The sequence below is a fragment of the Takifugu flavidus genome, chromosome 3 (genome assembly GCF_003711565.1).
Source record: "Takifugu flavidus isolate HTHZ2018 chromosome 3, ASM371156v2, whole genome shotgun sequence".
Taxonomy (NCBI): Eukaryota; Metazoa; Chordata; class Actinopteri; order Tetraodontiformes; family Tetraodontidae; genus Takifugu; species Takifugu flavidus.
In genome coordinates, this window is record NC_079522.1 from 13,401,993 (window position 1) to 13,428,102 (window position 26,110).

Sequence of the window (26,110 nt, forward strand, 5' to 3'; positions counted from 1 at the left end):
GCGTACGGTTATTTACACAGCCACTGAAAGGTCGCGAGCAAACACAAATATTACAGTAGCAATCGGTGTGATGCTACAAACTTCCAAGCAGGGGCGAGGAGCAGGCGCTGCGCCCATGTGCGTTCAGTGTTTACGCACGTCGAGGCTTCGCAGTCGGACATTTGCAGGGGAACCTGAATGCAGCAAGTTCCCAAGGTGTTATACCCACAGTCTGCGGCGCGGTGGCGCTCTGTGGACTCCGCAAGACCAACATCCACCACCCAACAACACCAACCCTCAGCAACCTGATACCGGAGACGAGCGGTCCAGACAAGCCTGCAAACGAGGCGTTCCTAGCCGCCCTGTCTGTCTGTCTGCCGAGCGGAGCTTCAGACCGTCAATGCCAAACGCTGCAGACCGCCTCGGGGAAGATCAGTCAGCCCATTCCTTCCATCCAGCCGTCTGTCTACACGGGAGCAATAAGAGTCGTCTGTTGTAAACCAGGCTGACTGAAGCCGCCGTCGATTTGGAGATTTTTTACCCCCCCTTCTTCAACTAAGATCGCGAAATGAGAGGGGGACGCGGAGGACTAACTGGCTAGCTGTTGGCTAATGTCGATCGGCGTGAGACTGAGATTACTGGCTGACCATTATTCACCGATTATTACCAAATTACTGCCTTTTTCGTCGAAATGCCGGATGTTTACGCATAGCGAGCAGCTGGAACTGGTTCTGTAGTGACTCGTTCTTTTTGTATTGTTTTACTTTTTCCAAGTTTTCTAGGACCAGACAGTCGCCCCGGGCAGCTAACATGTTAGCTAGCACATATGGACGTTGTTCCCAGGCTGGTTATAGGTGGCAGACGCACCTAACAAGTTAGCTGCTTGCTTTACGTGCAAGCAGAACTAAAGTTAAGTGTTATTTGCAGTGGATGTTGGTTGTCAAATCACCCCATCCAGCCTCAAAATTAGAGCCCCCCTTTCCCCCTCGGTCGTCTATCAATATGCTCGAGTAGATCATTTCAATGTATTGATCTGACGTGAGGAGGGAAAGAGGACGAAAACAAAGTAGTTTGTGCGATAGCGGAACAGAAGAAGCGAGCCGAGGCTCGGAGGAGATCAGAATCACGGGAGCAGAGTCGACGCACAGTCATGGCTGTGACCCGAATCTCGATGAAATCACTCGCCAAATTTGGGTTTTGCATGGCGATTCTCTTCACTTCCGTGGCTGGTAAGTGGCTGTCAGAGATTGATTTGTCAAATGACGGAAATGTGCATTCGTTAAATATTTAACCATTGTCTGCCCTCTGTATCTGCCCCACACAGGCAATTTTGGCGCAGATGTGGTCGCCTGAATATAGTAATAAGCTATTTTAGCCTCCACCCAATTCCTGTGTTTTGGACGCGAATAGATCCAGTGTTTTTTAGTTTTATATCCCTGATACACACGCTCTTTTTGATGGACTTCAGACACAACCCTTAAGTCATCCTATTCTCTCTGTATCTGTCAAATATGCTGGCTTGTCTTATCTGCCCTTGGATCTGGCTGTCTGTCCACTCCTTTGGTGGCTGATCTATGTGACCCGTCTCAAAACTTTAAGATATCTACTATTAAACAGAGGAGCCACTGCAACCCTACCCCCCCTTTAATCACTGTGTACAAAGCCCTGGAAAAACACTGCCAAACATACTGCAGTCCTTGTCTGCCAAGTTGTGCCCCCTGTTCAAGACTTTGGGCTGAAGCCAGGCTTCTGTAAGACCTTGAGCATGATAAGATAGTGGCTGGGCTGCACGGAGATGGAGAAACGGTGCATGTGGGGGGGGGGGGGGGGGGGGGGGGGGGGGATGTGTGGGAAGCCGAGGACGAGATTTCACAAGATGGGTAGTTTAGGACATAAATGTTCAACTTTGGTGCTTTGGCTTTAGGAAGTAGGTGGTCTCTCACATCCGTTGTTGCAGCCGAATGTGTGGGTGTGACGGTATAAACTACTTCTTAGCTCTGGTAATGTGTTATCATTTCAGCCGTGTGTGTTATTGCTGAGGCTCCTTTATCCATTTATAGACGGGGTATTATCACAAGTTTACGGTAATAACTACTGTTTCGGGAGGAAATAGGTGAGTGTGGAATCCAATTTGAGCATATACTCGTCATTTTACAGCAGCCTAGAGAGGGGATGTCTGTTTTCTTATTGTTTTAAAAAAAATATATTTTACCCTTGCATCCAGCCAAGGAAAAGGCCATCTGATTGTCTTCAGTGACAAAACAAGGAAGGCTTAGATTGAATCTACGCCTGTCAACATTCCAACACACCACAGTTACACCTTTCCTTTCCCCTTTGTTTAAAACAATAATAGCTGCATTCTACAGACGCTCTTACAGTGCAAATCTCGATGCTTCCAAATCCAGGCTCACGTCTGGTTATTCCCCCCCCCCCCCTAGCTGTCTCTACAGGCCTCTTTTTAAAATTCTGTGGAATTTGTAGCATTTCTGTAATCCTCCGTTTTTGTGGTCTTGGACTGGCAAAACAAGCAAAATGCTTGCTGCTTCAGATTTGAAGTTAGGAGAGGGGGAGAGGGGAGGATATAAAGCATTTACTGAAGGATGGGTTGTCAGGTCGTGACGTACGCTCGCTGTGAGCTGGGGGTGGGTGCACTTTTCATCACAAATCCGGAGTCTTCGGCAGCGTCTCTCTAAAGATGTAAGGTCTGATTTCATCAGTCCTGCTGAGGGATTGTCGTCGTTGCGAAGCGTCGTTACTTTGATAAAGCTCACCTTTATGGAATAGGACATGTAAACGACTGCTCCCAGGAGCTGCTTAATGATACACTAACTGGAAGGGGATTGACATATTCGCTCAATAACCGGCCCAAGGACGATTAATGGTCTCTTACATGCGTACGTGCCATGTAAACATCTCATAAATTTAAATGGGTGCAGGGAGTAAAATGAAATAGGCCTGCAGTCTGACTAATAAATGTAGAGACATGAGACAGTCTTTGCTGCTGGTTCAGCAGACTCCCCAATGTCTGCTTCTTAGGATGATACTTGTAATGATCATAATGAGTGTTCATCTCCGACCCATCCTTCCCCCTTGGCCCCTCTGCCTCAGCTCCAGCTACTCTTCTGAGTCCCTCTATTCCCAGCTTGCCTCCTACAACTCTCGAATTCCTTTTCCAAATGACTGTTCATTTCCTTCCATATGCCGCGTTTGCAGCCGTGCTCGGGTCATGGTTCCGTTCCCCGTCCCTTGTGGGTAATCAGTGTGGGTGTATGCCTGCTGCTCCAAAATCTGGAGTAGAATCCGTTCCCAACAAGCCCACAGGCACTACCTGTGCTGAGTAACCGCAGGTGTTCTTTAGTGGCACCGCTAGATTGGGGCACACTTCAACCCAAAATAAGATTCTGCTTACGCATGTGTGCTGATAATTCGTGCCAACCCTGGCGTTCAGACCATTTTATTGTTGCTGCAGGTGAGGCAGATCAGTACAGCTCCACAGTAGGATTAGCCAAGACCTATTCAACTGTATTATTAAAGAGGCATTTGCTCGCTCGTCCACCTTTTGAAGCTGTGTTTCTCCAGCCCCATACTGCGGCTCTGACAGGCCCACTGTTCTTTAACCATGCTCGCATCCATCCATCCTTTCTGGCGTGGGGGGAGCCCAGAAACTGTTGGTTCTGTGGTCACGTCAGAGGATGAGTGCAAAGTGGAGCTTTTGGTCCGAGATTGCACCTGCTATGAATGGCCGAGGGCACATTTAAGCTGCAGGGTGGCTCTTGTTGTTGCACAGGGGAATTGGCGAGGCAGGCACAAACACTGCTGTCAGTCCTGGTGTTTAATGCACGGCTGAAGTGGTACCATTCATCCAGAATACTGGGGAGACGGCTTTTTAACCAAGATGGTTGTCTCCTATTGGAGCGGATGCACCCGGTTCACATGATCCAATCTGTGATGGAGAAAATTAATTTGTCAGTGAAGTATAATTGTTGTGTTTTTACCCAGTGAAAAGGACAACAGTACATTTTTCCTCCTGTGAAGGCGATCCTGAATGTATGCATGTGTCCTTAGTCTAATTATTACTGCCATTTTTCTTTATTTTTTAAAATTGAAGTGGAAGGAAAACAGCCTCTTAAACCAGCTCCCCTACAACAGGAGTGACCAACAAGTCTGTAGATCAATGTGCATTACATTTTTATGCTATTGGTTTTCAATGAATCATAAAATGTGAAATTGGGTTTGCTTAACAAAATGGCTCCAAATTAAGACGCGAGCAGCAGCTGTCTTCTGAGTCAACACCTAGGTTTTCGCAACATCTCTGAATTTCTTACTAGGTATTAGTTAGTTGTTAGGTTTCCTCAAAGCCAAAATGGAGAAAATATTGCGAGGGCTTATTTTCCCACAATACAAACATTTCATATAAATTGCTGTCTTCCACGTTGCTAATTTGAGTGAAAAGAGGAGACTCTTGGAGATCAGCTTGCAACTTCTGAAGGAAAGGGAGGAAGGTCTTTCTGTTTCTCAAGATGCTGTGTATTAGCTGCAGGGTTGTTGTTTCCCAGTTTATACGTGCATCACAATCACACTACACGTTTCACTCGGGTTTGGGGAGAATATTTTATGCAATGGGACTTTTTGTCTACAGACAAATTTGCAGTTGTCAGATTAGGTGGTGATTTGCACTGTTTTATTTTGTTGTTTGGTCACCCTGTTTCACTTTTTTTTTTTTTTTTTTTAACCTGAGACCATGATAATCCATTGAGTAGTTAGCCAGCGAGGTAGCAGCTAGGGCTAAAACAACAGCAGCGCTGTACTATTTTCAGTATTTGGTGAGGCCTCACTAGGTTCTGAGTCGGATGCTACCGTGAACAGCAGACTGTAAACAACTCGGTGGGATGCTTCTGCTTCCAGATCAACAACATATACCGGTAAGCAAAATGTAGTGCGTGCGCGGATCATGTAGGCTGGTTCACTGTTCACATGAACTCATGAGTCGGCTCACAACCAAGCTATGCGCGTTGTAGTGCGGCTACATTCATATGGGCCAATTCTAGTTGAGCTGTGGCGTCCACAATCATTTTGTGTCATCAAACTACCGCAGGAATTCAGTTTACTCGCGTGCCTGTAAATGCACTTAGTATCTTACAGTTCTGAGAGTTGGTAAAAGTGCAAAGCAAGATACCATAGAAGAGTGTTCTCTGTTGGCAAAAAGAAATTAGTGGATGTTTCTGAAAAGAAAAGATGCAGATGGTAACACAGAGTGACAACTAAATATTCTCCTTAAGCAGTAGACTATAAGTCTAATGTGTTATAACTGCATTCATTTGTGTAAATGTGTTGGGGGGGACTCGATACCAAGTTTCACAATGTTGATTTTGCTTTGGGTTTTCTAATGGGATTCGGGGAAGCACTTTTTAATCTCCGGTGTGTTATCTGTCCAGCAGTCACTGTCATGTACGCTGCAGTACGTATGTCAGCTTGGTGTTCAATTCTTCATCTGCTTAATGATAATGCTGAACTTTAATTTTTATGATATATGATCTCCTAATCATTTCCAGTTACAAGTCATTAATCATTAGGGTTCTTAAAGATATGAAAATAGCAATGGAGCTTGTGCCTCATGTTTTGCCTGCTTAGACCTTCAGATATCTGATGGTTTTATTGTTCCAACACAGTGTAAAAGCAAGAAAACATCACTTTTCAGAACCTGGAACTCAGAACTGGGTGTTTTTTTTTTCTAGCTTTTAAAAAAGACCTCAATAATCACTTAAATGGATTGAATTTTTTTTAAAGAGGACTTCCTTGAACACCATATAATCGCAGGTTTCTGTGCAGGTAGGGGAAATTTAACCTTCTATACAAGCACATGGTCCATCATTTATATAGCTGCTGTTTGCTGAACAAGGAAATATGTTATAGAAATCCCAGACTAAATATGAAGCCCATTCATAAACTTTTGCTGTTTCATAAACAAGCTGAGATTAGAACCCCCTGTGGTGTGACAATAAACACATGGTCATTGTCATCTGTTTGTCACATATTTGGGAAAGTTAAGGTATGGGTGGGGCAAATTTAGGTAAAAAGGCATTGTGGTCAATAATGGAGACCTCTAAGCTTTCGGGGCAGTATAAGCCCGAGGATTAGCATAACTGTACCAGACACAGACAGACACAAGCTGAGTAGTGGTGTTTTTTTGAGGGGGTGGGTAGTCCCAAGGCAACAGATGGGACAGATTAAAGCCCACCCTTACCCCATGTCTTTAAACTTAAGCAGAGAATTGGAAAATTGGGGGTGCTGGCAAATACCTTCGAGACCCCTCTGTCCTACCTCAGCATCACGCGTGCACCCAAACAGCAGCAGGTATGATTAGGGAGGAAGAGTGCTCACAGTCAGTTTGTTAGCAGAAGAGGTACTGCATCAAAATAGGATTTGCAAGAGCTCAAGCAGAACACTTAGGACAATAGGACAGTAGACAACAATGTTTAAACCAAGAATAAAGCACTCAAGTATCTAAATTCAATAGAGACTATCCCTGTGGAGGGGCTGACAATCACCTAGGAAAAGTACAGGAGTATGAAATGCAATACAAGGTGCCCTCAGGCCTTCAACATGACAAACATGGTTCACCACGTGAGTAACAATCACCCAGCACAATTCTCTGAGTGCATGAGTGCGCTGCGGCAACTCGGGCAACCAGTACTTGCTGTTTTGTGACAAAAATGGTATTTCAGCAGACTGTTGTTTCAAGAATAGCTAAAGCTGCAAGAAACAGTGAGCAGTCCCTCACAACCTCCATTGGTTGTGGCACAGATAAATTGTCTGCTATTTCCCTGACCAATCCATTAATTTTAATGTTTTACTTCCACCGGCAGGTAGTGGTTTAAAGGGTCTGCATGTCCAGTTGAAGCACAGAGACAAGGGCTCCAGATAAATACTTGGATTTATGTGAATAATACAATGAAATCCCATGTGCAGGCTACAGCAAGGCTACTCATGCAGACACTAGCCAGGGCTTAATTGACGTGTCGCAGTGGTTGAGAGCTGTTCATCCATGAATGCAGTAGAGACGAGACCAAGGGGCATAAGACAGAAAGCCTTAACTTTACAGTGGCTCCTCCCTTTTTCTGCACCCACACCCCAAGTTTTTGCCTTCATTTTCAAATGTGAACTTGGAACCAGTGCAAACTCAACACCACACTGCACCACACAGTGAATTCTAATCAAGTCCTGGACTGTCTTGTCTTGCATTGCTCCAGTAGGCCTTGGCAGTAGGAAGGAGAGAGCCAGATTAGATCGCTCTTGTTTTTACCAGCGAGGCTGAGGGGATGAGGGTGGCCCGGGGAGGGCAGGAGGGTGCACTGAAGGCCGTTCGGAAGAGGAGGGTTCGAAAGGGGGGGGGGGATTAGAAAGAAACTGGGCCATGGGTAAACACACAGCGTCGCTCGTCACCATCCAATGAACAGGCTCGTAACAGAAATCCACTGAGTTCTTTTCATACATTCCCCCTCTCTCACTTGCTTTCTCCCTCACATCTTCCTCGCTCCACTGGCCATGCCTGCACGCTCAGCCCACAATCCAGCGCTGCAGCGCAAGCCAGAATTACATAGCAAGCTCCACGGAGCAGAACCAGTGACAGGGCCCATCTGGGCCAATCAGAGATGAACACCCAGATTGGCATCCAGGAAGAAAGCTCTCAGTCACAGGAGCAACCACTGCCCAGCAGACGGGCCAATGAAGTCTGGGTGCAGGAGCGCTCCCATGGCTCAGACTGAATGAGCCCAGCCTTGTTGTGACTACATGGGGCCGAGCATCGTCTCCACGCCACTCTGCCATTTTTCTAGTTACATTTCATTTATCAGTGTGTTGGATCTTTAAAATAAATTCAAGAAATTAGAAACGATGATGATGATTAGTGTGATTCACCTGAATCCATAGATTCACACTCTTAATCCTATTGAGACAAAACTATTGTTCTTAGTTTTAATTTGCCCTGTAAGAATGTGTATGTATCATTTTAACTACACCTCGTAGTTGGTCTGTAAGCTGTTAAAACCATTTCCCTTTTTTTCTCAGACCTCTCGGTCAGTTATCAGGTATTAATTTCGCCTGTTTGACTTATAGCAAGAATGTTAATTATTAATGTTGGATAAAATGTCTGCTCTGGAGAATGAAATAAGATATTCTGCATTATGGATTTTTTGTTTTGCTCCTTTTTTTTTTCTTTCCTGAATCCTGGTTGGAAACTGGGTGTTTTCACTGGTGAGGCACTTCCTCCAACTGTTCCTTTATGATTTCCCAGTTTTTACTACAGTTTCACACATCCATCACCCACTCCCTTGAAAATTTTAAAACAGAAATAATAGTGAAAGGTTGTTAACATTATCCATAATTTAAAGCTTATCCTTTCACCCTCCAATGATAACTGGGTCAGATTTCTTTTAGTTCAAATGGACCCTATATTACACAGGCGGCTAGTCTGATATAACCAATGTTATCTGTCTTCTTTGCATCTAAAGCATAATTCGCATCTTCAGTGGGCAGATGTTAACTTAATGTCATAATGGAATATTGTTGCTGTTGACAGGAAAAACAGGCTTTATGATAGAAAGTAGAGAAAATAAAGGGAGCACTCAGACATGTGCTTATGCTCTGCAACATTTACAAAACTGTTCAGTAAACAGAGGTTATTTTAATTTAAATGTAAATTCAAAGCTTTTTGTCCCCTTGCAGTAATTTAAAAGATATGAAATGTCCATTGCACCAGTAATTTTCTGGATTAATCATAGAGCTCACAAAACACACACACAGACCCACAGAACAGTAGAACAGGAGCCCAGGGTTGGTAGTTTGGTAGTTGGTAGCTGCAGATAAGAGCAAGAGAGAGTAAAGCTCAGTTTGTGCCATCATACCGCCCCCCCCTTCCCGAGAAATCCCACCCCCAGTCTTCCCATGAAGCAGGAAAGGGAGGAGCTGCGAGTCAGAGGGAAACAAACTGCCACATCATGTTTCTGTTATCTGAAATGACCCACAACACAAGCTATGCACACAAAGGCTCTGACATTGGCCAGGGTTGCTCCCCCCAACTGCAAGGTCAAAAGGCACGCAGCCTGGCATTTCATAAGCAACACATTTTGCGTCTCCGTTTCTTTATGTGTGCTATAAGTCGAGGATGGGAAAAACATGCAAGGCACACACCAGGGGCCACAAATCAGTTGTTTTCATGAAGGCACGGGGTGTGATATTTGATCATATTTGATGTCCATCTGTCATCTCCTGACATTTCATTTTCTCTGCACTTTAAATAGCTGATTTTGGTTTTAAAAAAATAAAGAGGGTTCTTTTGAATTCCTAAATGCACAAATCTGCCTCTGTGTGCCTTGGTTCTGTCCTTCGGGCTAGATTTGAATAAGGTAGATGGTTTTATAGCTGCAATTTTTTTTAAATCTCTCAAAACATTCATGCAGCACAACAATAGCTGCTTTATCACGCATAAAGAGCTTGTTTTTTTTAAGCGAAGTGCTCTTTTTTCCAGATAAACTGAAGTTCTGCGCAAATCTCTGTCTTTCCAGCAGCCCAGGGTGAGGAACGTGAATGTGCCTTCACAGACCAGCAGCAGCAGTGGGAGGTGGAGCGAATGGCAGGGGGTGAAGGTCGGATCTCACCGGAGAACACCACTGTCAGATGTGGCAAGGGCAGCCACTGCTTTGGTCTGTGGGAGAAAAGCCCCCCAGGCGAGGTGCGACTCGTGAAACAAGGTATGAGACCTTTGACGTGACCATTGCGAACGGGAGTGTTGTAGGTGAAAATGCATCAGTTATTAGCTTTTTCCTAGCGGGTGTGCACAGTGAGGATGCAGTGATTAAATACGTGATTTGTTCTGGGGCCTCTTTTTCAGGTTGCTGGACCCACCTGGGTGACCACCAGGGTTGCCGCGATGACCGCTGCGTTGTGACGAACCTCCCTCCGCAGATCCAAAATGGGACGTACCATTTTTGCTGCTGTGGCAGCGACATGTGCAACGTCAACTTCACGGAGGACTTCCCGCAGCCCAGCCCCACCACGGCTCAGCCCATCTGTAAGTGAGCACAGACACCTTATGAATAAAGAACGCGGCTCGCTAACCACTGCATTAGGATGAAGTACATGCAGTCAGGTCCTGCTGGTTACTAAATAAAACATTACATAAAATTATGCTAATTTCTAGTCCAGAGAGTATTAATGTAAAGCAGCTTTCAAGAGCCCTGTACTCGATGCCCAACCCCACAGCAAAGGCATACAGAGATCTCCTCAGATTTCAAAACTTGAAGCGTAAACATTTGTTTTAAAGTGAGTCTATGGGATTCACTCATCTGATATTTGCTACACGTCCACTGCAGTACAGTCAGATCTGTTATCAGTCTGGAAAGAATATGTAACTCATTATTTCGCAAGGATGTGTCTGAGCGTAAGAAGCTTTTTTTTTTTTTTTTAAGCATTATGGTTCGGAATCAGTGGCTCAGTTATTGTTACAAAATGAACGGCAGGATCTAAAAGTCAACTTGAATAGAAGCCACTACCACTGCAAACTCTTCTTTTTTTCAGCCTTGTCTATTTTAAGAGGTTTTGTTTGCCTCCAGAATTCATATGCTGTAAAAAAAACAAAACAAAACAAAAAAAAGTCTCTTACGCAATGATAAAAGGAGGTGATTGAAAGAAACATGACTAACGGGCGGAACAAATCAAGCCCACATAGAGCTGGTAAATACAACCAGTAAGTATACAAGGATGGCTGAGAGCGTCCAGAGTTGTTATACCTACACCCACATGTTGCTACTTCTGTGTTCTCGTCCTCTTCATTATTTCACAACAGTTGGAATCTTGGCGCTCTGATTGTTTGTTCATTTTGGAATCGTGACTGTTTTGGTGATGAAATAGCTTCGTAGCATCTTTACCCAGAACTGTAATAGATTGGGTCTGAAAAACCATGACAACTGGTGTGACGTGGTATGTTTACATGACACTTACATGATGCTAAAAAATGAATTATTGCCTCAATCCAAAGGTATCTGGACAACGGAAGTGCATGTAAACAAGTTAGTCTGACTGACATTGGTGCGTTTGCTGTCCGAGTAAGAAGCAAAGATAATGCGATGAGAGATCGATCATGCTGCATGACCCCGGAACACAAACAATCAAGAAAGCCAGCAGTAGCATGGGGCGTACTTGTCGGCCTCTCAAAGTCAACATTAATCCCAGACAGGCAAAATCTGCACCTTATCTGCACAATAATTAAAACATATATTGTGTAAGATATGAAAAAATCTGCAAGATTATCCATCTTCCTTTTGCCAGTCTGCCATCTGACTTCAGTTGTTTATTATGAGACATAATAGGTCAACCGGAAAGAGGGCCACATTAACCTGCTGAAACGAGGCATATCGCCACCTAGTGTTGAGGAGGAGGCCATGCTCCTGTACGTTATTTGACCTTCTCTTGGACAAGGACCAAATTCTGAGCATAGCTCAGGTAGAGGAAAGGTGGGGGGAGGATGACGGCGGCTCATTGTCTCTCAGGCATAAACACAAATGCATACACACTACCGTGCCGTCATTCTGCATTCTCCAGATTACAGAGTGTCTGCTCTATCTGTATGGCTACAGGTGTGCCAGAAACTGTTCTGCCATCAAACGGTTTGTAACAGGTTGAGTTTTGGGGGCAAAAATAACCATTTGGCATTGGACAGATGTGTTGAATTAGATGGTAGGTGTTTAGCTTGTGTTGTAACTTGGACGGTGAGTGTTTTTCACAGTTAATTCCAAACATGCCCGGGCAGATTTATTCTAGCGTTATTAAGGGAAGGAAACAGTCATTTGGCTGTCTGAGTGATCTGAAGCCAACAGCCACTGATGAAGACAAACAGGGTTTGATGGTAGAAGAAGCCCTCCAGTTATTTAGTTAAGTAAGCGTGCCCTAGTGTAGAAACATTCTTACAGATTTATAGAAGCTACTGACAAAATCTCTCCATTTTGAATGTCCCAAATAACTTGTTGACAGTGTGTGAACACAGATAAGACATGTGGCAGTTCTATGTGGGTACAAAAAAGTTTAACAGTTAGATTCTATGAGCTTTTACGCGATCAGGATTTTTAGGGCCGATCTCAAAGACATAAAATCCCCCAATTCATTTAAACCAATGAGAATGATGTGTACCTTTTTTGGTTTATTTAAAGCATTGTCTCATTGTATTAAATGTGTGTTTTATGTCTTTGTGACATTTATGTTGTTGTTAGCCTGTTTCTTAATATAAAGTCTTTTGACTAGCAACAATGTCACTAGTGAAAAAAACCCCGGGAGACGGGGGAAACGGGAGAATCCACAAAAAGTTTCAAAATGACAATAACATCATTGATAGGATACATGAATTAAGATTTAGAATGTGACCCTGATTTGTGCACACTCCGTTAGTTCGTCTGAACAGTATAAACCTCTCACAAATAGATCTGAAGGTGTTTATTTAACCACACATCTTTGATTTATCGGGACAAACTCTCAAGTATTTTAAATATTTTGAATAGCCAGCATGGCTGATTTATGGAGAATTTAAATGTCTTTTTGACATATTTGGGTGTTTCTGTTTGTGCACCCACAGCCTGTGTTTGTCAGGCTGTTTCCTGTGCAGCATTCTTGTTGATTATGAACCCGCTAATTTTAGCCTATGGGGCGGCAGTCTGCTATCCACCAGTTGTGTTAATATAAGGGCCCGAATTTCTAAGATGTCCGATAAGGAACACGAAAATTGCATTCTGCGTGCTTGGTTTGTGTGTGTGTTTTGCGGGTGAGCTACTTAGACAAATGATACAAAAGCAGTATTTAAATGAAAACTGATGTTTTTTCCCACCATGGCGAGTGTAGAGGAAGAGCGAAAACTCAGAAAGAATTTCTATTCAACTGAGAGGGAGGTGCGTGTAGAGGAGACAAACAGCAAAACCATTACCAAAAGGGAAATCTAAACATCACAAAAAGAAATCTGATATGGCGCCACATCTGTGCCAAAGTAAACGCCGTCAGAAAAACAAAGAAAACAGTCTCGAGGTAAAAAGGAGGACGGTGAGGCAAAGAACAAAGGAAAAACCCTCCTGACACCAAGGTGCTGGCTGAACGAAAAAAAGCAGCCTGCAGCCCTCAATCATGGGCTATCATCCATTGCATGGGAGGTGCGAACAGTGTCCAACATGGCCCGTGCACTACGGCAGGACACTCGGGCCACTGCTGCACCCACCACACAGCTGATCAGCACCATGTCTGGCCTCGTCAACTGTGCCCATTAGTCTTGGAAGACAGCAGCAGCACAGAACCTGTGTTTGGTTCCTTCAGTGCTCCCCAGGTGGATGGAACTTTTCTGTACCCGCCTGTTCTGCGTATCACAACATTTAATACATCTGAGACCCTCCAAGCAGATCCAGGATGGCATGGCTGGTTAGGAAATAAGGTTTTCTTCTGTCATTCCAAACATTCTGATGAGAACACATCTTTGTTCATTGTTCTTGTTTCTCCTGATGAAAGACAGCAGCCGTTGTGCCACCGTACGCACTACCAGGTTTAGTAAATCATACTGCCTAGTTCTAATCTGCATTTGCTCCTCCCAGTATTTTGCTCACCTGGGCAGAGATGCTAAAGGACAGCGTGTGTTGGACACTGTTAGCAGATCAGCTTGTGCACTTTTAGTGGATCAGGACTGTGTACAGAAGCATATCAGTCAAAGCTATCAGTTCTAGGTAGAGCTGGTGTCTCGTGGTAGCATTGGGGTGTTGACGGGTCTAACAATGCGGGACAAACTGCATTTGAGTGTGTGTTTTTTTCTAACTCGTGCTTTCCTCCATCACATACAGGTATAAGTAGCCTCCTTCCACCTGACCAGTTCTGTTCTCTCTCTTATTCTTCCAACATTTACTGTTTCCCACACTTCCAGTTTATTACTTCCTGCTTATTTCCCCCTGCGTTAGCGTTTTCCAGTCCATTGACTGCGCTTCAGTTGCATTCATTCGTGTCATTTTTCCCCCTCCTGCTCTTCACAGCTTGCTTGATGATCCACAAAAAAGACACCACACACCCAAAGTAAATGGCGGTCTTTTTTGCTGGAGACCTGCGAAGGATTCAGCTTAGTGGAAACCCATTTCTGTTTACCAAAAGCCTTTCTTTTCCACTCTGAGCCAGGTGCAAAACAAATGCAAGTGTGTAAAACACAATTACGTCATTTCTGGTTCTTCTGTGTTTATTACTCTGTTTAATTTGAACCAACACTCATATTGTCTTAAAGTTAAAAAAATAAAATAAAAATAATTCATTGGTTGAAAAAAGAATCCAAAGCGTTGAGTCGCATCAGACCTTTGAGACAGGGTCCTACAAATTGATATTTAGACTAAAGTATTTTATCAGTTTGCTCAAAGGCAGCGGCACTGTGAGCGTAGGCCTCTGACTCCACCAATCAGGAGCCGGAGCTTCACTTCACTCATTTGCTCTTCCCACATAAACAGCTCACTTTTATTATACCTCTGTGTTGTACTTCTTCCTTCTCTCCACAGACTCTCGGACACTTGGCTACGAAGAGACAGTAATTATCACCGTAGCAACAGTATCCGTGCTGGCCGTGCTCGCTGTAGCAGCCTTCTTTGGTTACCGCATGATGCACGGTGAGTTACCATGGCTCCACGCTGTGATAAAGAACATCCATTATTCAAGGTTGTGAAATGTTTTTGGAATGATTTTAAGCAATTTGCTAGATGGAGTCAGAGTTGTTTTCTGTGCTAACGCTTCTGTGTATTTGTTAAGTGTCTGAGCACTTTGTGTGTTGCTGTGTGTGTTTTTCAGGTGACGGTAAGCAAGGTCTCCACAATCTGAACATGATGGAGGCTGCCGGATCCGAGAGCTCTCTGGATCTGGACAATCTAAAGCTGCTGGAGGTCAGTTTTAACCATGTGTCAGTGACAGAGAGCTCATTTTATACAGTGTTGTAACATTTCAGTCACCCGAAGCATTTTTGCTTTATTGTTATCGATTGACCTGTCTTATGTTTTTGGTGATGTACTTTTCTAAACTCTAAAAAAAAAATGCAGATTTATACCTTTGGCTTATAAAGGGTTTGAGTGTCTCTGCATTCAAAAAAGAAAAGAAAAAACTAAGACAAAGGACAAACCAAGGCAAAAAGGATGCCCGAAATACATCAAGGTTTCTGGTTTCCTCTGTTATTTCAAAGTGACCTTTATCATCCTCTCTCAGAGCAACACATCAAATGACGGGTCAGGGTGCACAAAAATAGGATTTTGCTTACACTGACAGATGATTATAATAACCGATATGGAGGATGAAGCGTTGATATTGTCAGTGGAGTCGATATTCATCCTGAGTGACAATAAAAGTAGGACGAGGCAAGAACAAGTAACACTGACTGGAGCTGAAACTGGAGCTTTCAGAGTGGCGCTAGAGGAGATCCGGCACGATTACCCTCTGAAAATATCTAATTCACGTAAATAATTGACACCACTTATTCCTCCCTCTATGGCCCAATGAGCAACATCACTTTAGGACCCCATTTAATAACCATCTTTATGCTTTAAAGGTTGCTTTCCTGCCAAAATAATTAGTCGTTTAATCAAAATCCCCATACTCAGTTATAATTGGAAGCCTCATAAAAGTATCAGAATTAGTTTATTAGACATGTTTTGCAGCCACTCTACTTAAACATTTGGGAGTTAGTGGTTCAGTGTGTTCTTCTTCAAATTTAGTAGACAATGGGCTTCAAAACATCCACTTCTTCAGTTCAGAACTGAAGAAGCCTTTTGGAGAGAAGGTGAAACATCTTCAAGAGAAGCAAAACAGTCCTGGTGACACAGAAAACCTAACTTGAATAACTAGGACCTGGATGATTGAGAATCTACGCAGACATCTGCTTCAAAACATTTATGTGGGTGCTTGAAGCACTTCTGTCTGTTTCCTTGAATAAGAGGGAAATGATTGAATTTGCTTTTCTTACTTTTTGCTATGCTTTGTTTACTTTAGTCTTTCCTCCTCAATGCTATTCTTTATGATGGTCTGAATACTTTTCTACATTGAAATAAAGTATCAGATCACCTTGGGATTTTGGTATTTGTTTGACTATTTTACTGAAAAGGTTCTGGAGTTGCAAATGTTTGGAGTGGTAGCTTTTTCAGAGTTGAATTCAGCTTGTTGTCCTTGGGCCTTATCAAACGCGGGCACACGTTCTTTCTCATCAGACTCCGCGAAAAAAGGGGTGGGATGTGGTGAATCATGGAGCCTTACAGACAAAATAAACGTTCTGCTTTCCTTGGTTTGTTTTTGTAAAATAGCCGTCGATAGGCAGAAACGTAGCCGGAAGACGAAACTGAAAAACGCTACATTCCCCCCCCCTCAAAGTCACACAAATGACTTTTTGAAATGATTTTTGACAACAATACCACAGTTTGTACTTATTGATTCGGGCTGCTTAAGGAAAGACTGGAAACGGGTGTTTAAATGTTAACTCAATTCTTTTATAACAAATGTGCTGCCGTTGTAAATCTTCAAGTTTAATTTTAATTTTTTTCCATTTTTTTGACAAGCTATTTAAAAACAAAGGTCTAATCTGATTTTCTGTCCTCCCATAACTGCTTCAGCTCATCGGCCGGGGCCGATACGGCACCGTCTACTGTGGCTCTCTGGATGAACGGCCAGTAGCTGTGAAAGTGTTCACGGCAACCAACCGGCAGAATTTTCTTAACGAATGCTCCATATACCGGCTGCCGCTGCTGGAGCATGACAACATCGCCAGGTTTGTTGCTGCTGACGAGAGGACGGGCTCAGAGGGGCGCACCGAGTACCTGCTGGTGATGGAGTACTACCCACACGTGAGTTACCAATGGATAGGGCCCAACGTGATGGGCCTGGAACGAGTAGATCCTAAAGTACAACTAAAGGATGTGGAAACAATTAAACGGGGAAGCGGATGTCCATCGGACATTTTAAACTGCATTACTTCATTTCATTGTCAAAGCATATTTGAGTGTAGTGCAGGAAGGGTGGACCCTGGTATGTGCAGTATTAGTTTGTATCTCCGTTTTCCTTTGGATAAATGGCCGTGCCGCTGGGGTTGAGACGGCCCTTCAGGAGCTCGTCAATATTCAGGTGGACCCACCATAAAACTTAATGTTTACTGTCAAATCCATGAACCGCACAGTTACGTGTCAGCTGACCCCAACCCAGCCTATTAAATGTGCCTTTTGTACATCCTAATCCCTGTCCGACTAGGCATCGCCATGGAAACATAATGCAAGTGAGGACAGGGGTCTAGAACACCTAATGCATTCACATAAACAATAATGTAATTTATTTAAAACAAATAGATGTAATGCAATTTTCTTGTGTAGAGGATGCACAAATTGCTTTCTGATTGATTATGTAAGGAAAAAAAACTAGCAGTGAACGTGTGTTTGTGAGTGGATGCATCAGGGCTGCGTTTCTAATGAACTCCAGGCTGATGGGGACAACTGCAACACAACATCGATCCGATTTGTTTGTTGCCTTGAAGCCGTCGAGATCCCTGATAAGGCTTTTTTTACATTAAATATAAATATATCCTCATTTTGATTGAGGAAATAAGAGTTTTGTTAGTTGCTCTGGTCTGTTCGTAAAATGCAGCAGTCTACAGTATGTTGCTGAAGCTTTACGTGATGCTGCCCAATATCTGGTCTCCCATCTTTTCTCTGGTTTTCTGTTAACCCCGAATCTTGCTGCTTTTATGTCACTCCTTTTTCTCCTCTCGATTCTCTTAACCCATTATCAATCCCTCTCAGGGGTCGCTCAATCGTTACCTGAGCGTCCAGACCAACGACTGGGTCAGCAGCTGCCGGCTTGCTCACTCTGTTACCCGCGGCCTGGCGTACCTGCACACGGAGCTCTTTAAAGGAGGTGAGCTGTTGGCTTTCTGCCGAGCTGGCTGATAGTTTCCATTTTGTTCCATTTTTGTGACCGCTCCCTAATGTCTTAATTCACGGGGCGGATCAATGACGGCATCTTTTTGGGAACTTTTTGCGGATTCTCTGAATACATCACAGATGTCTTGTGTTTTGTCTGCCCCTTCTCCTTCAAAGAAGTTTCAACATATTTTTTCGCTAGTGACGACGTTGCTAGCTAAAGATTTATGTTTGTCACATTATTATTGCGCAACAGAGACATAAAACACACATTCAAACCAATAAAACATGTTTTTTTTGGGGGGGGGGGCTTTAAACAAAGCAAACTAGATGTGTGTCATTGTTTTGAATATGTTTTTTTAATGTCTTTGTGGCATTTGTTTTAAGCCTTGTCAGTCTATGATAGATAAAGTTTTTTGAATCTTCAATATGATGGATACAAACAAAAGCAAGAATAATTTCATTGCATTGTAGTTATAGCAGGTTAACTTGTAGCGCCTATTATTTCTTATCCCAGGTTTTATCAGGCCTGTGTTGAATATTGAGATATCTTTTTAGAAAAAATGTACTTATTCCATCTTAACATTTAATTTGCTGTGGACCCTGGAGTCTGAAATAAGGAGTCAAATGAAAGTAGAAATGAGCCCTCTGCAGGTCACTAACATTTTCAGTCAGTTTAAGGAAAAAATAGTCAACCATTGACAAAAAAAAGGCCTAAGAAAATACTTGGTAAACGTTACAAAAGGGTATACAATAAAAGAACACTTTGGATAAGAGCTTAAATTTCCCCTTGGAATAGATGCACCAAGGCTGAAACACTGATGAGAACTGCATTTCAGAATGGGTCGATCCCTTTTCAGAGAGAAGTTAAATTCAGCATGTTGTCCTTGTGCCTTATCAGACGCAGGCACTGGTTCTTTCCCATCAGACTCAGAAAAAGAGGTTGGATGTGGCGAATCTCGGAGCCTTACAGACAAAACAATTCTCTGCTTTCAGAGGGTTTTTTTTTTGTTTTGAAAGCCATCAATAATCAGAAATGTAGGCAGAAAAATTCTTCTCACAAATTCTTCTTTTATGTTGCACAAAAGACTTTTTAAAATGCTAATTTGACAAGAAACTGTGTACTTATTGACACAGGCAGCTAAAGCAAAGACTGGGAACAGGTCTTTAAATGTTAACTCTTATTGCCTTCATAACTGCTGCGCTCTTTTACAGATCTTTTCTTTTTATGGTTTTGATTTTTCTTTTTAAATTTTATTGCTCTCCCACGAGTTGATTGGTCCAAAAATCGTAAAGTGCGTAAAGCCCAGTGAGCTGACAGACGTCACATCACTTCTCACATTTTACCGGGGCTCAACATCTTTCTTCTGAGCACTTAGTGCTTTTTAATGGGAACAAAATTGGAGCTTCACGTGGCTGTTTTCCCTGGAGCACTTTGCACATCGTCACTTTTTTGACGCTCGCCCAGCCAAGTTGCATTTATTTATGGTGGATATAAACAGGGGACTATAAAGGGATTCCAAAGGCATGTGACGGTGCCTGTGGCTTAATAAAATCAGTCATAAGAGGCAGAAGTGACAACTGGAGTCGACCTCGGTGGTAGGGCCTGTCACTGTTCTTCCTTCATCAGTGCGGATAAGCCTCAAACAAGCATCGGAATAGAGAAAACTGCAGAATGCGGAGCGTAGAAAGTTAGCTCCAAGAATTAAAAGAATTCTCTTTGAATAAGCCTGTGATAAACACAGTGTCTCCTTCGGTTTGTCTCACTGTTGGTATAAAAGGAGCTGGGCGGGCACTCAGCCCGTGATGCTAACAGAATCCCTGTCCTTGAAGCTGTCCTTGTCCTCCTGAAGGCAACACTAAATAAAAAGTACTAAGATAAAATAATAAACTGGCAGCTGCCCCTTCACCTCACTGCACCCTCTGGTGGTTGGTCAGAAGCTTCAGCCAGAGGCCAGACTGATTTGTTGCTAATCCCATTGCGGTCGATAAGATTAGATGATGTAGTTGTCTGTTGACAGTGTAGCTTCATTTCCCGAACAATGATAAACGAGGGGATGGAAAATTAATATTAAGGGATTTCCTGGTTATTATCATCTATTTGACGATACCACGTGAGAAGTGTGTCATTTCTGAAATTCTGGCAGTGCTGCACAGGCTTTAATGTTTGATAATAATTTCAGATTTTCTTCCCCGCTCGACTCTCCTGATTCTTTGTCGCCATCCTCTCCCTTTTCACCTAGACCTGTACAAGCCCGCCGTTTCACACCGAGATCTGAACAGCCGAAATGTTCTGGTCAAAGCTGACGGCACTTGCGTCATCATTGATTTTGGCTTGTCCATGAAGCTGACGGGAAATAGGCCCGCGCGTCACGGAGAAGAAGAGAACGCTGCTATAAGTGAGGTGAGGATTCAGAAAAGAACTAGAACTGGAACACTCCTTTAATTCCTCCTTTGATCTGCCATCTGATGGACACGTTCCTCAGTCTAATGGGAATTTGGCTGAACTGAAATGAATATTCCAAGGGTTCACCATTGTGAGATCACACAGTTCTTTACATTCCTTCTAGTCACTGGTCTAAAAATGTTAATGTCTAGGTCATCTCTGATCAGCCACGAAAATCTTGACTGGCGTTTCTTGCCTTGAAATAAGTTATTATGGTGGTTATTATTAATTAATAAGGTTATTCAATTAGCATATCAGAACACAGAGTTTGCTTAGAACAGTCCAGTCAGGGCCACAGTTCTGTGTAAAGTTTTCATTCTAGACGTGCTTTGAGATTATGCACCAAATGATTCCGGCCCCGCCTTCCCACCAGGTGGGAACCATCCGCTACATGGCTCCAGAGGTGCTGGAGGGGGCGGTGAACCTGAGGGACTGTGAGTCTGCCCTGAAGCAGGTGGATATGTACGCTCTGGGCCTGCTCTACTGGGAGACCTTCATGAGGTGCACTGACCTTTTCCCAGGTAAGACAAACAAGGACTGTTTAAAGGACTACATCTAAAAGGAAAATGCTCTTTGGATTTTTACTGGAATCATAATGGGAAGCAGGGAAGTGCATTTATTAGTTAAATGACTCATTCTGCTCCACCTTGTCCCTCCTCCTGTCCTACCTCTAGGAGAGGCCGTGCCAGAGTACCAGATGGCCTTCCAGGCAGAGACAGAGGCAGGGAACCACCCCACATTTGAGGATATGCAGGTCCTTGTATCCAGAGAGAAGCAACGGCCCAAATTCCCAGAGGCCTGGAAAGAGAACAGTTTGGTACGTTTGAGTGTGAGTGGCTAAAGATAAACACGGCGCTTGTGTTGTCCCTTATAAATCAAGTTATTTTCAATTATCGGAGAGACGTCTTGCATTTATTTTTGTCCTTTCAAAAAGTGTTTTGGGTTATTTTTGCCTGAATCAGTCACGGTCCAGGCAAAAATAGGAATATAGCGGGCTTAAAAGTGTAACACTTCCTGTATTTTTTAAGGTGCTTTGAAATGGTCTACAGGCTGTAATTGATTTTCACATCTCAAAAGGCAATCGTATGAAAATTACTTTAGGGAGTTGTAATTTCACTGCAATTTACAGAAATCAACTAGACAGACTCCAGACATGTTTTTCCCAGTGTGATAATTCCCTGAACCATATAAAAAGAAAATGATTATAGGAAGTTCCCATCTGATCCGACGGCTCATGTTTCACGTCACGTATCATTTGTTCAGCTCCCGTGAAATAACCCGGTGCTTTAGTATTGAACGAGATGGTTCCAGATGTTTCAGATGTTCCAGATGTATGAGCTTTGACACGGTGACTGTCCTGGCAGGCGGTGCGCTCTCTAAAAGAGACGATGGAGGACTGCTGGGACCAGGATGCAGAGGCCCGCCTCACGGCTCAGTGTGCCGAGGAGCGTCTCGCAGAGCTGCTCCTCATATGGGACCGATCCAAGTCCGTCAGCCCCACGCTTAACCCCATGTCCACCACCCTGCACAATGAAAGGTGGACACCAACATGCAACGCTTATTCAAATCTATAGAGACATTGCGTTTTTACAAACTGTTTCCTATTTCTGCTTGTTGCCAGAAATCGGATGACGCCAAAGACCGGCACCTACACGGACCATCCTTCCACCTACATCGAAGAGCATGACGGCGTGGCGAAGAACGCGCAGGGTGACAACACTAGCTCTGTCACTGGTCGTGCTGGGACTGGCACTGGGGAAAGAAACAGGAACTCCATCAACCAGGAGCGGCAGCAGCAAGCCAATGCCCGCCTCCCCAGCCCAGAGGGCAGCAGCACTAGCATGGGCCTTAGGGGGAGCCCCTCGACCTCCACCACCACTACCACTATCATCTCTGAGTCCGAGGGTCCAGTGGGGGTCGCCACAGTGCCTGCCTGCCTCCACCTCACCCAGGAAGACCTGGAGACTACCAAGCTTGACCCGAAAGAAGTGGACAAGAATCTGAAGGAGAGCTCAGATGAAAACCTGATGGAACACTCACAGAAGCAGTTCTGCTCCCCTGATCCACTGAGCCCTGGCAGCTCCAGCCTCCTTTACCCTCTCATCAAGATGGCCACCGAGGCCTCGGGCGTGTCGGACCCTGCCGCTTCCATGCCCGCCACCATCTTCCCCCTGCCTAAGCAGCAGAACCTACCCAAAAGGCCGTCTAGTCTGCAACTGCGCACCAAGCCGACCAAGAAGGAGTCGTCATCATCGTCTCTCAGGTTCAAATTTGGACGTTCGGGGAAGTCCAACCTGCGGCAGGTGGAGGGATCAAAGATCAACATTGGCTCAGGAGCCGGAACAAACGTGGCTGCCGATGCTCAGGAGAGCTCAAGCACAAACAACACGCCCGCTCTGCGTGAAGTCCACCTCAATGGTAATATTAATGGTGTCGTCAATGGGCACGCCAACGCAGGCGTCCCACCGATGCCTTCGGGTGGAATGGCGAGCTTTGGAGGAACCGGCACGGCGCAGAGCGACCCCGCGTCGTCCAGGACAGACGACGGCCACCTGAGCCTCGGTACCATCACCGCCAGCCCCGACGAACATGAGCCGCTCCTGAGCCGCGAGCGAGAACAACTGGATCGGAGGGACGCGCCGTCGAGCGTCGCCGCTCTCCGCTCCGCCCGGCCCAACACTAACAATAATAACAGCAACACTGGCCATGGCCAGGGGGGTGGGGAGAGTGGGGGGGAGAGTGACAATGGAGAGGACGAGGGCAGAGGAGAAGGAGGAAGCAGGGAAGGCACGGCGTCTGCAGGAGAAAGCTCGGGGTCAGGATCGGCCCCCGCTGACTCCCAGGGCGAAACCTTGGTCGTTATGAGAGGCGAGGCCCTCCTCAGACAGCCCAGAGCACGCCGGCCTGAGAGGCCCAACTCGCTGGACCTGTCGTTCACTACACAGGACCTGGCTTCACTAGGTAACGTCTTACACCGCCCGTGGGGGGATGGGGGGGTGGTCACGTACCGACATTGATCAAAATTTAGCAGCACGTAAGGTCAAAGCAAACATTAATTCAAGACATGTTCTGGTTTTATCAGACATTTATCAAATATGAGCAAATAATGGATTTATTAGGCATTTTCAGAGTATAGCATGCAACACAACAGCACGCAAGTGTTTATGAAGTTGAGGAAAAATGTGTGTGTGTGTGTGTGAGTGTGCGTGCGTGTGAGCCAGCAGGAAGTCTGTCAGTCTTTGAAGTGTGTCACAGCAGCCTAAACCATGTAATTACATCACAAAATGCACGTCAGCTCGCGGTGACTTGTGTCCTGCGAGCGTTCTGTGTGGAACGAGCCATTTCATCGAGAAAGAATTGGATCCACTGGATCCAACAACAATAAGAACGGCAGAAAGAGTCAGACTTTAAATCATGATCTCCATTCAGGATAGCAGAGCGCGCCCCCAAACGCCACACAAACAGGCTAATCTCTTTACAGCCAAAGGTTTTTGGCTTGGTTGCCCCCCGTGTGTCACGAATGGCACCTTCCCGTCCTAACTATTGCATCCCTCGTGTGCTCTCGGAGGTGTAACACCAACACTCTACATGTGCTTTTTGTCATTGGCGAGCAACAACGGCGCCCTGCGACAGGAGACGATGATCATTCAGGGACTTGACAGGCAAAAGTATTTGTTTAAACGAGCAGTTTCGCTGCTACTTTCTTGCACACCGTCTTTGTTCAACCCTGTTTTAAGAAAAAATATAAATTTGATGTGGATTAAAACTACGTCCGAACTGATGTCATCAGCATACGTTATTGTATGAGTCTCTTAAGGGTTCCAGAGAGTTCTGTTGATACTTGATGAATAGTTTGTGAGGAATGTGATTCTTATCAAGGTTCTTTCCTGCCTCCCAGGAGTGCAGCCTGATGCAGTCCTGGAAGGCGCAGGAGAAAAGATCAAGAAGCGAGTAAAAACTCCATATTCCCTGAAGAAGTGGCGGCCCACCACGTGGGTCATCTCCACAGACGCCAGGGGGCCAGAGGTCAACAACAACGGCTCTGCCCACGGTCACAGTCACAACCGGCCCAAGTCCACCTCGGCCGTGTATCTCCGTGGAGGGAGCTTGGCCAACGAGCCCAGCGACACGCAGGTCTGAACTCGGATCCTCGAGACGAATCCAAAAAGATGAAATGCCAGAGACGGATCGGGTTCCTGCCTCTCTGGTCTGAATCAGCAACAGGAAGCTACGGAGTGTCTCGTGAACAGTCGAGAATGACCGTGTACAGTAATTAGATCCATCTCGCTCCTCTGTCTTTATGATGATGGCATTGCTTTAAATGGAATCCAGCTATGCAGCATTCGCGTCCGCTTCTGTTCCCGTGTTTTAGTAATCTCACTTTCCTCTCTTTCACGTTCCATCCTCGTGACTGTAACATGTCACCGTAACATGCGTCTGTTCTTCTCCCCTTTTATTTTCCAGTCCTCTGTGCACTTTTAAGTCCTTTTGAAATCAGTGTTTGAAAAGTCCTGCCTGTCCCGACCACCACGATGGTCTCTAAACGAAAGCGATGAAAAACAATCAACACTTAGAGCATTCTTTCCTTGTACTATCAATAGTGTGCTCCAAAAAAAGATTTGACAGTCTTAAAAGGCAAAACCGACTACTTTAACTTTTTATTTTTATTTTTTTTATTCCCCTTTTTATGCAATATAAATTTCTGTCTGTTTTTTGACAATGTATCCATCAGTTTTGTATCATAATTATTAATTGTGCAATAGGAGTTAGCTTTTAGACGCTTTTGATGTTTTTATCACTTTGTTTCCTTTGGCTTGGTTATTATTTTGCTATGTTAATCTCTGTTGCACTTATAAGTAATCACAATCGTTTTTTTCCTCAACAATCCACCGCAAACACTATCAACCTTTGAGCGAAGAGGAGAAACCGGATGGTGATCCTGGCTTTTTCTGGATGTACCAATCATCTCCAGGTTCTCTTGGAACTCCTCTGCTTGCACAACTTCAACAGGAACAACTAATTTTCCTTTTAAAACCCTGCAATCACAAATATTAATCACGGAGGGATCTGTTACAGTGGGCAGCCATTGTGCCACCATCCCTTGAGCTTTCTGTGGGCTGTTATATATATATATATATAACTCAAAGAGCAGAAACACTACAAAAAAGAAATAACTCTTATATAAATCCCTCAACCTCCCTGAAGCACGCTGGATATTGTTTCATTTCGTCTCATCTTTAGGTGTTCACCTGACTGATTGTGGGTGTGTGCGTGTGTGTGTGTGTGCGTGCGTGCGTGTGCATGTACTGTGTTTCTTTCTGTCAGCCAGCATCAGAATGGTTGGGGCCTACTGCTGTACAGGCGTGCTGAAAACCACTGTAGTCATGTATTTTCAGTGCTGCTTCAGGGCATATGAAAAGTTCTCATTTATGTTTTTGTAATCTGTAATTTGTATTAAAAAAACAAACAAACAATGTATGTGTATTGCATTGAAATTTACATCATTTTGATTGAGTTCTGTTTTGCATTAAATGGACATGGCCTTTGATTCCATAGCTATCCGTCTGCCCGGTACAGTTCCTGTAGACATTTTTTTGGTCAATATGAGAAAAAAAAGAAAAAGTTCCCAATAAATGTATCAAATGCTTGTTGCTTGTGTCTTTTAGTACTGTAAAAGTAGACAGTAACGCCAAACTACACATGATGAAGCGATAAAATCTGGTAAATACAGGTGCTGCGAATAAAA

The 26,110-nt window shown here is 44.3% G+C and overlaps 1 protein-coding gene across 3 annotated transcripts; it reads left to right on the forward strand.

Moving 5' to 3' along the window:
- The first annotated feature begins 297 nt into the window (after nt 1–297).
- On the forward strand, nt 298–26,012 carry LOC130522626 (bone morphogenetic protein receptor type-2-like). 3 transcript variants are annotated; one of them, XM_057027186.1, is made up of 13 exons: nt 298–1,208; nt 9,546–9,728; nt 9,869–10,048; nt 14,535–14,642; nt 14,821–14,912; nt 16,623–16,853; nt 17,799–17,913; nt 20,162–20,322; nt 20,738–20,885; nt 21,039–21,181; nt 21,729–21,901; nt 21,986–23,325; nt 24,263–26,012. In XM_057027186.1, exons 1-13 carry the CDS (start codon nt 1,130–1,132, stop codon nt 24,502–24,504), a joined length of 3,195 nt encoding a protein of 1,064 aa, XP_056883166.1. In that variant the 5' UTR covers nt 298–1,129; the 3' UTR covers nt 24,505–26,012. The 3 variants fall into 3 exon arrangements, with proteins under 3 accessions (XP_056883166.1, XP_056883165.1, XP_056883167.1); XM_057027185.1 differs by having other exon boundaries at nt 300–1,208; nt 9,543–9,728; XM_057027187.1 differs by lacking the exon at nt 298–1,208 and adding an exon at nt 4,204–4,901 and having other exon boundaries at nt 9,543–9,728.
- The last annotated feature ends 98 nt before the right edge of the window (nt 26,013–26,110 follow it).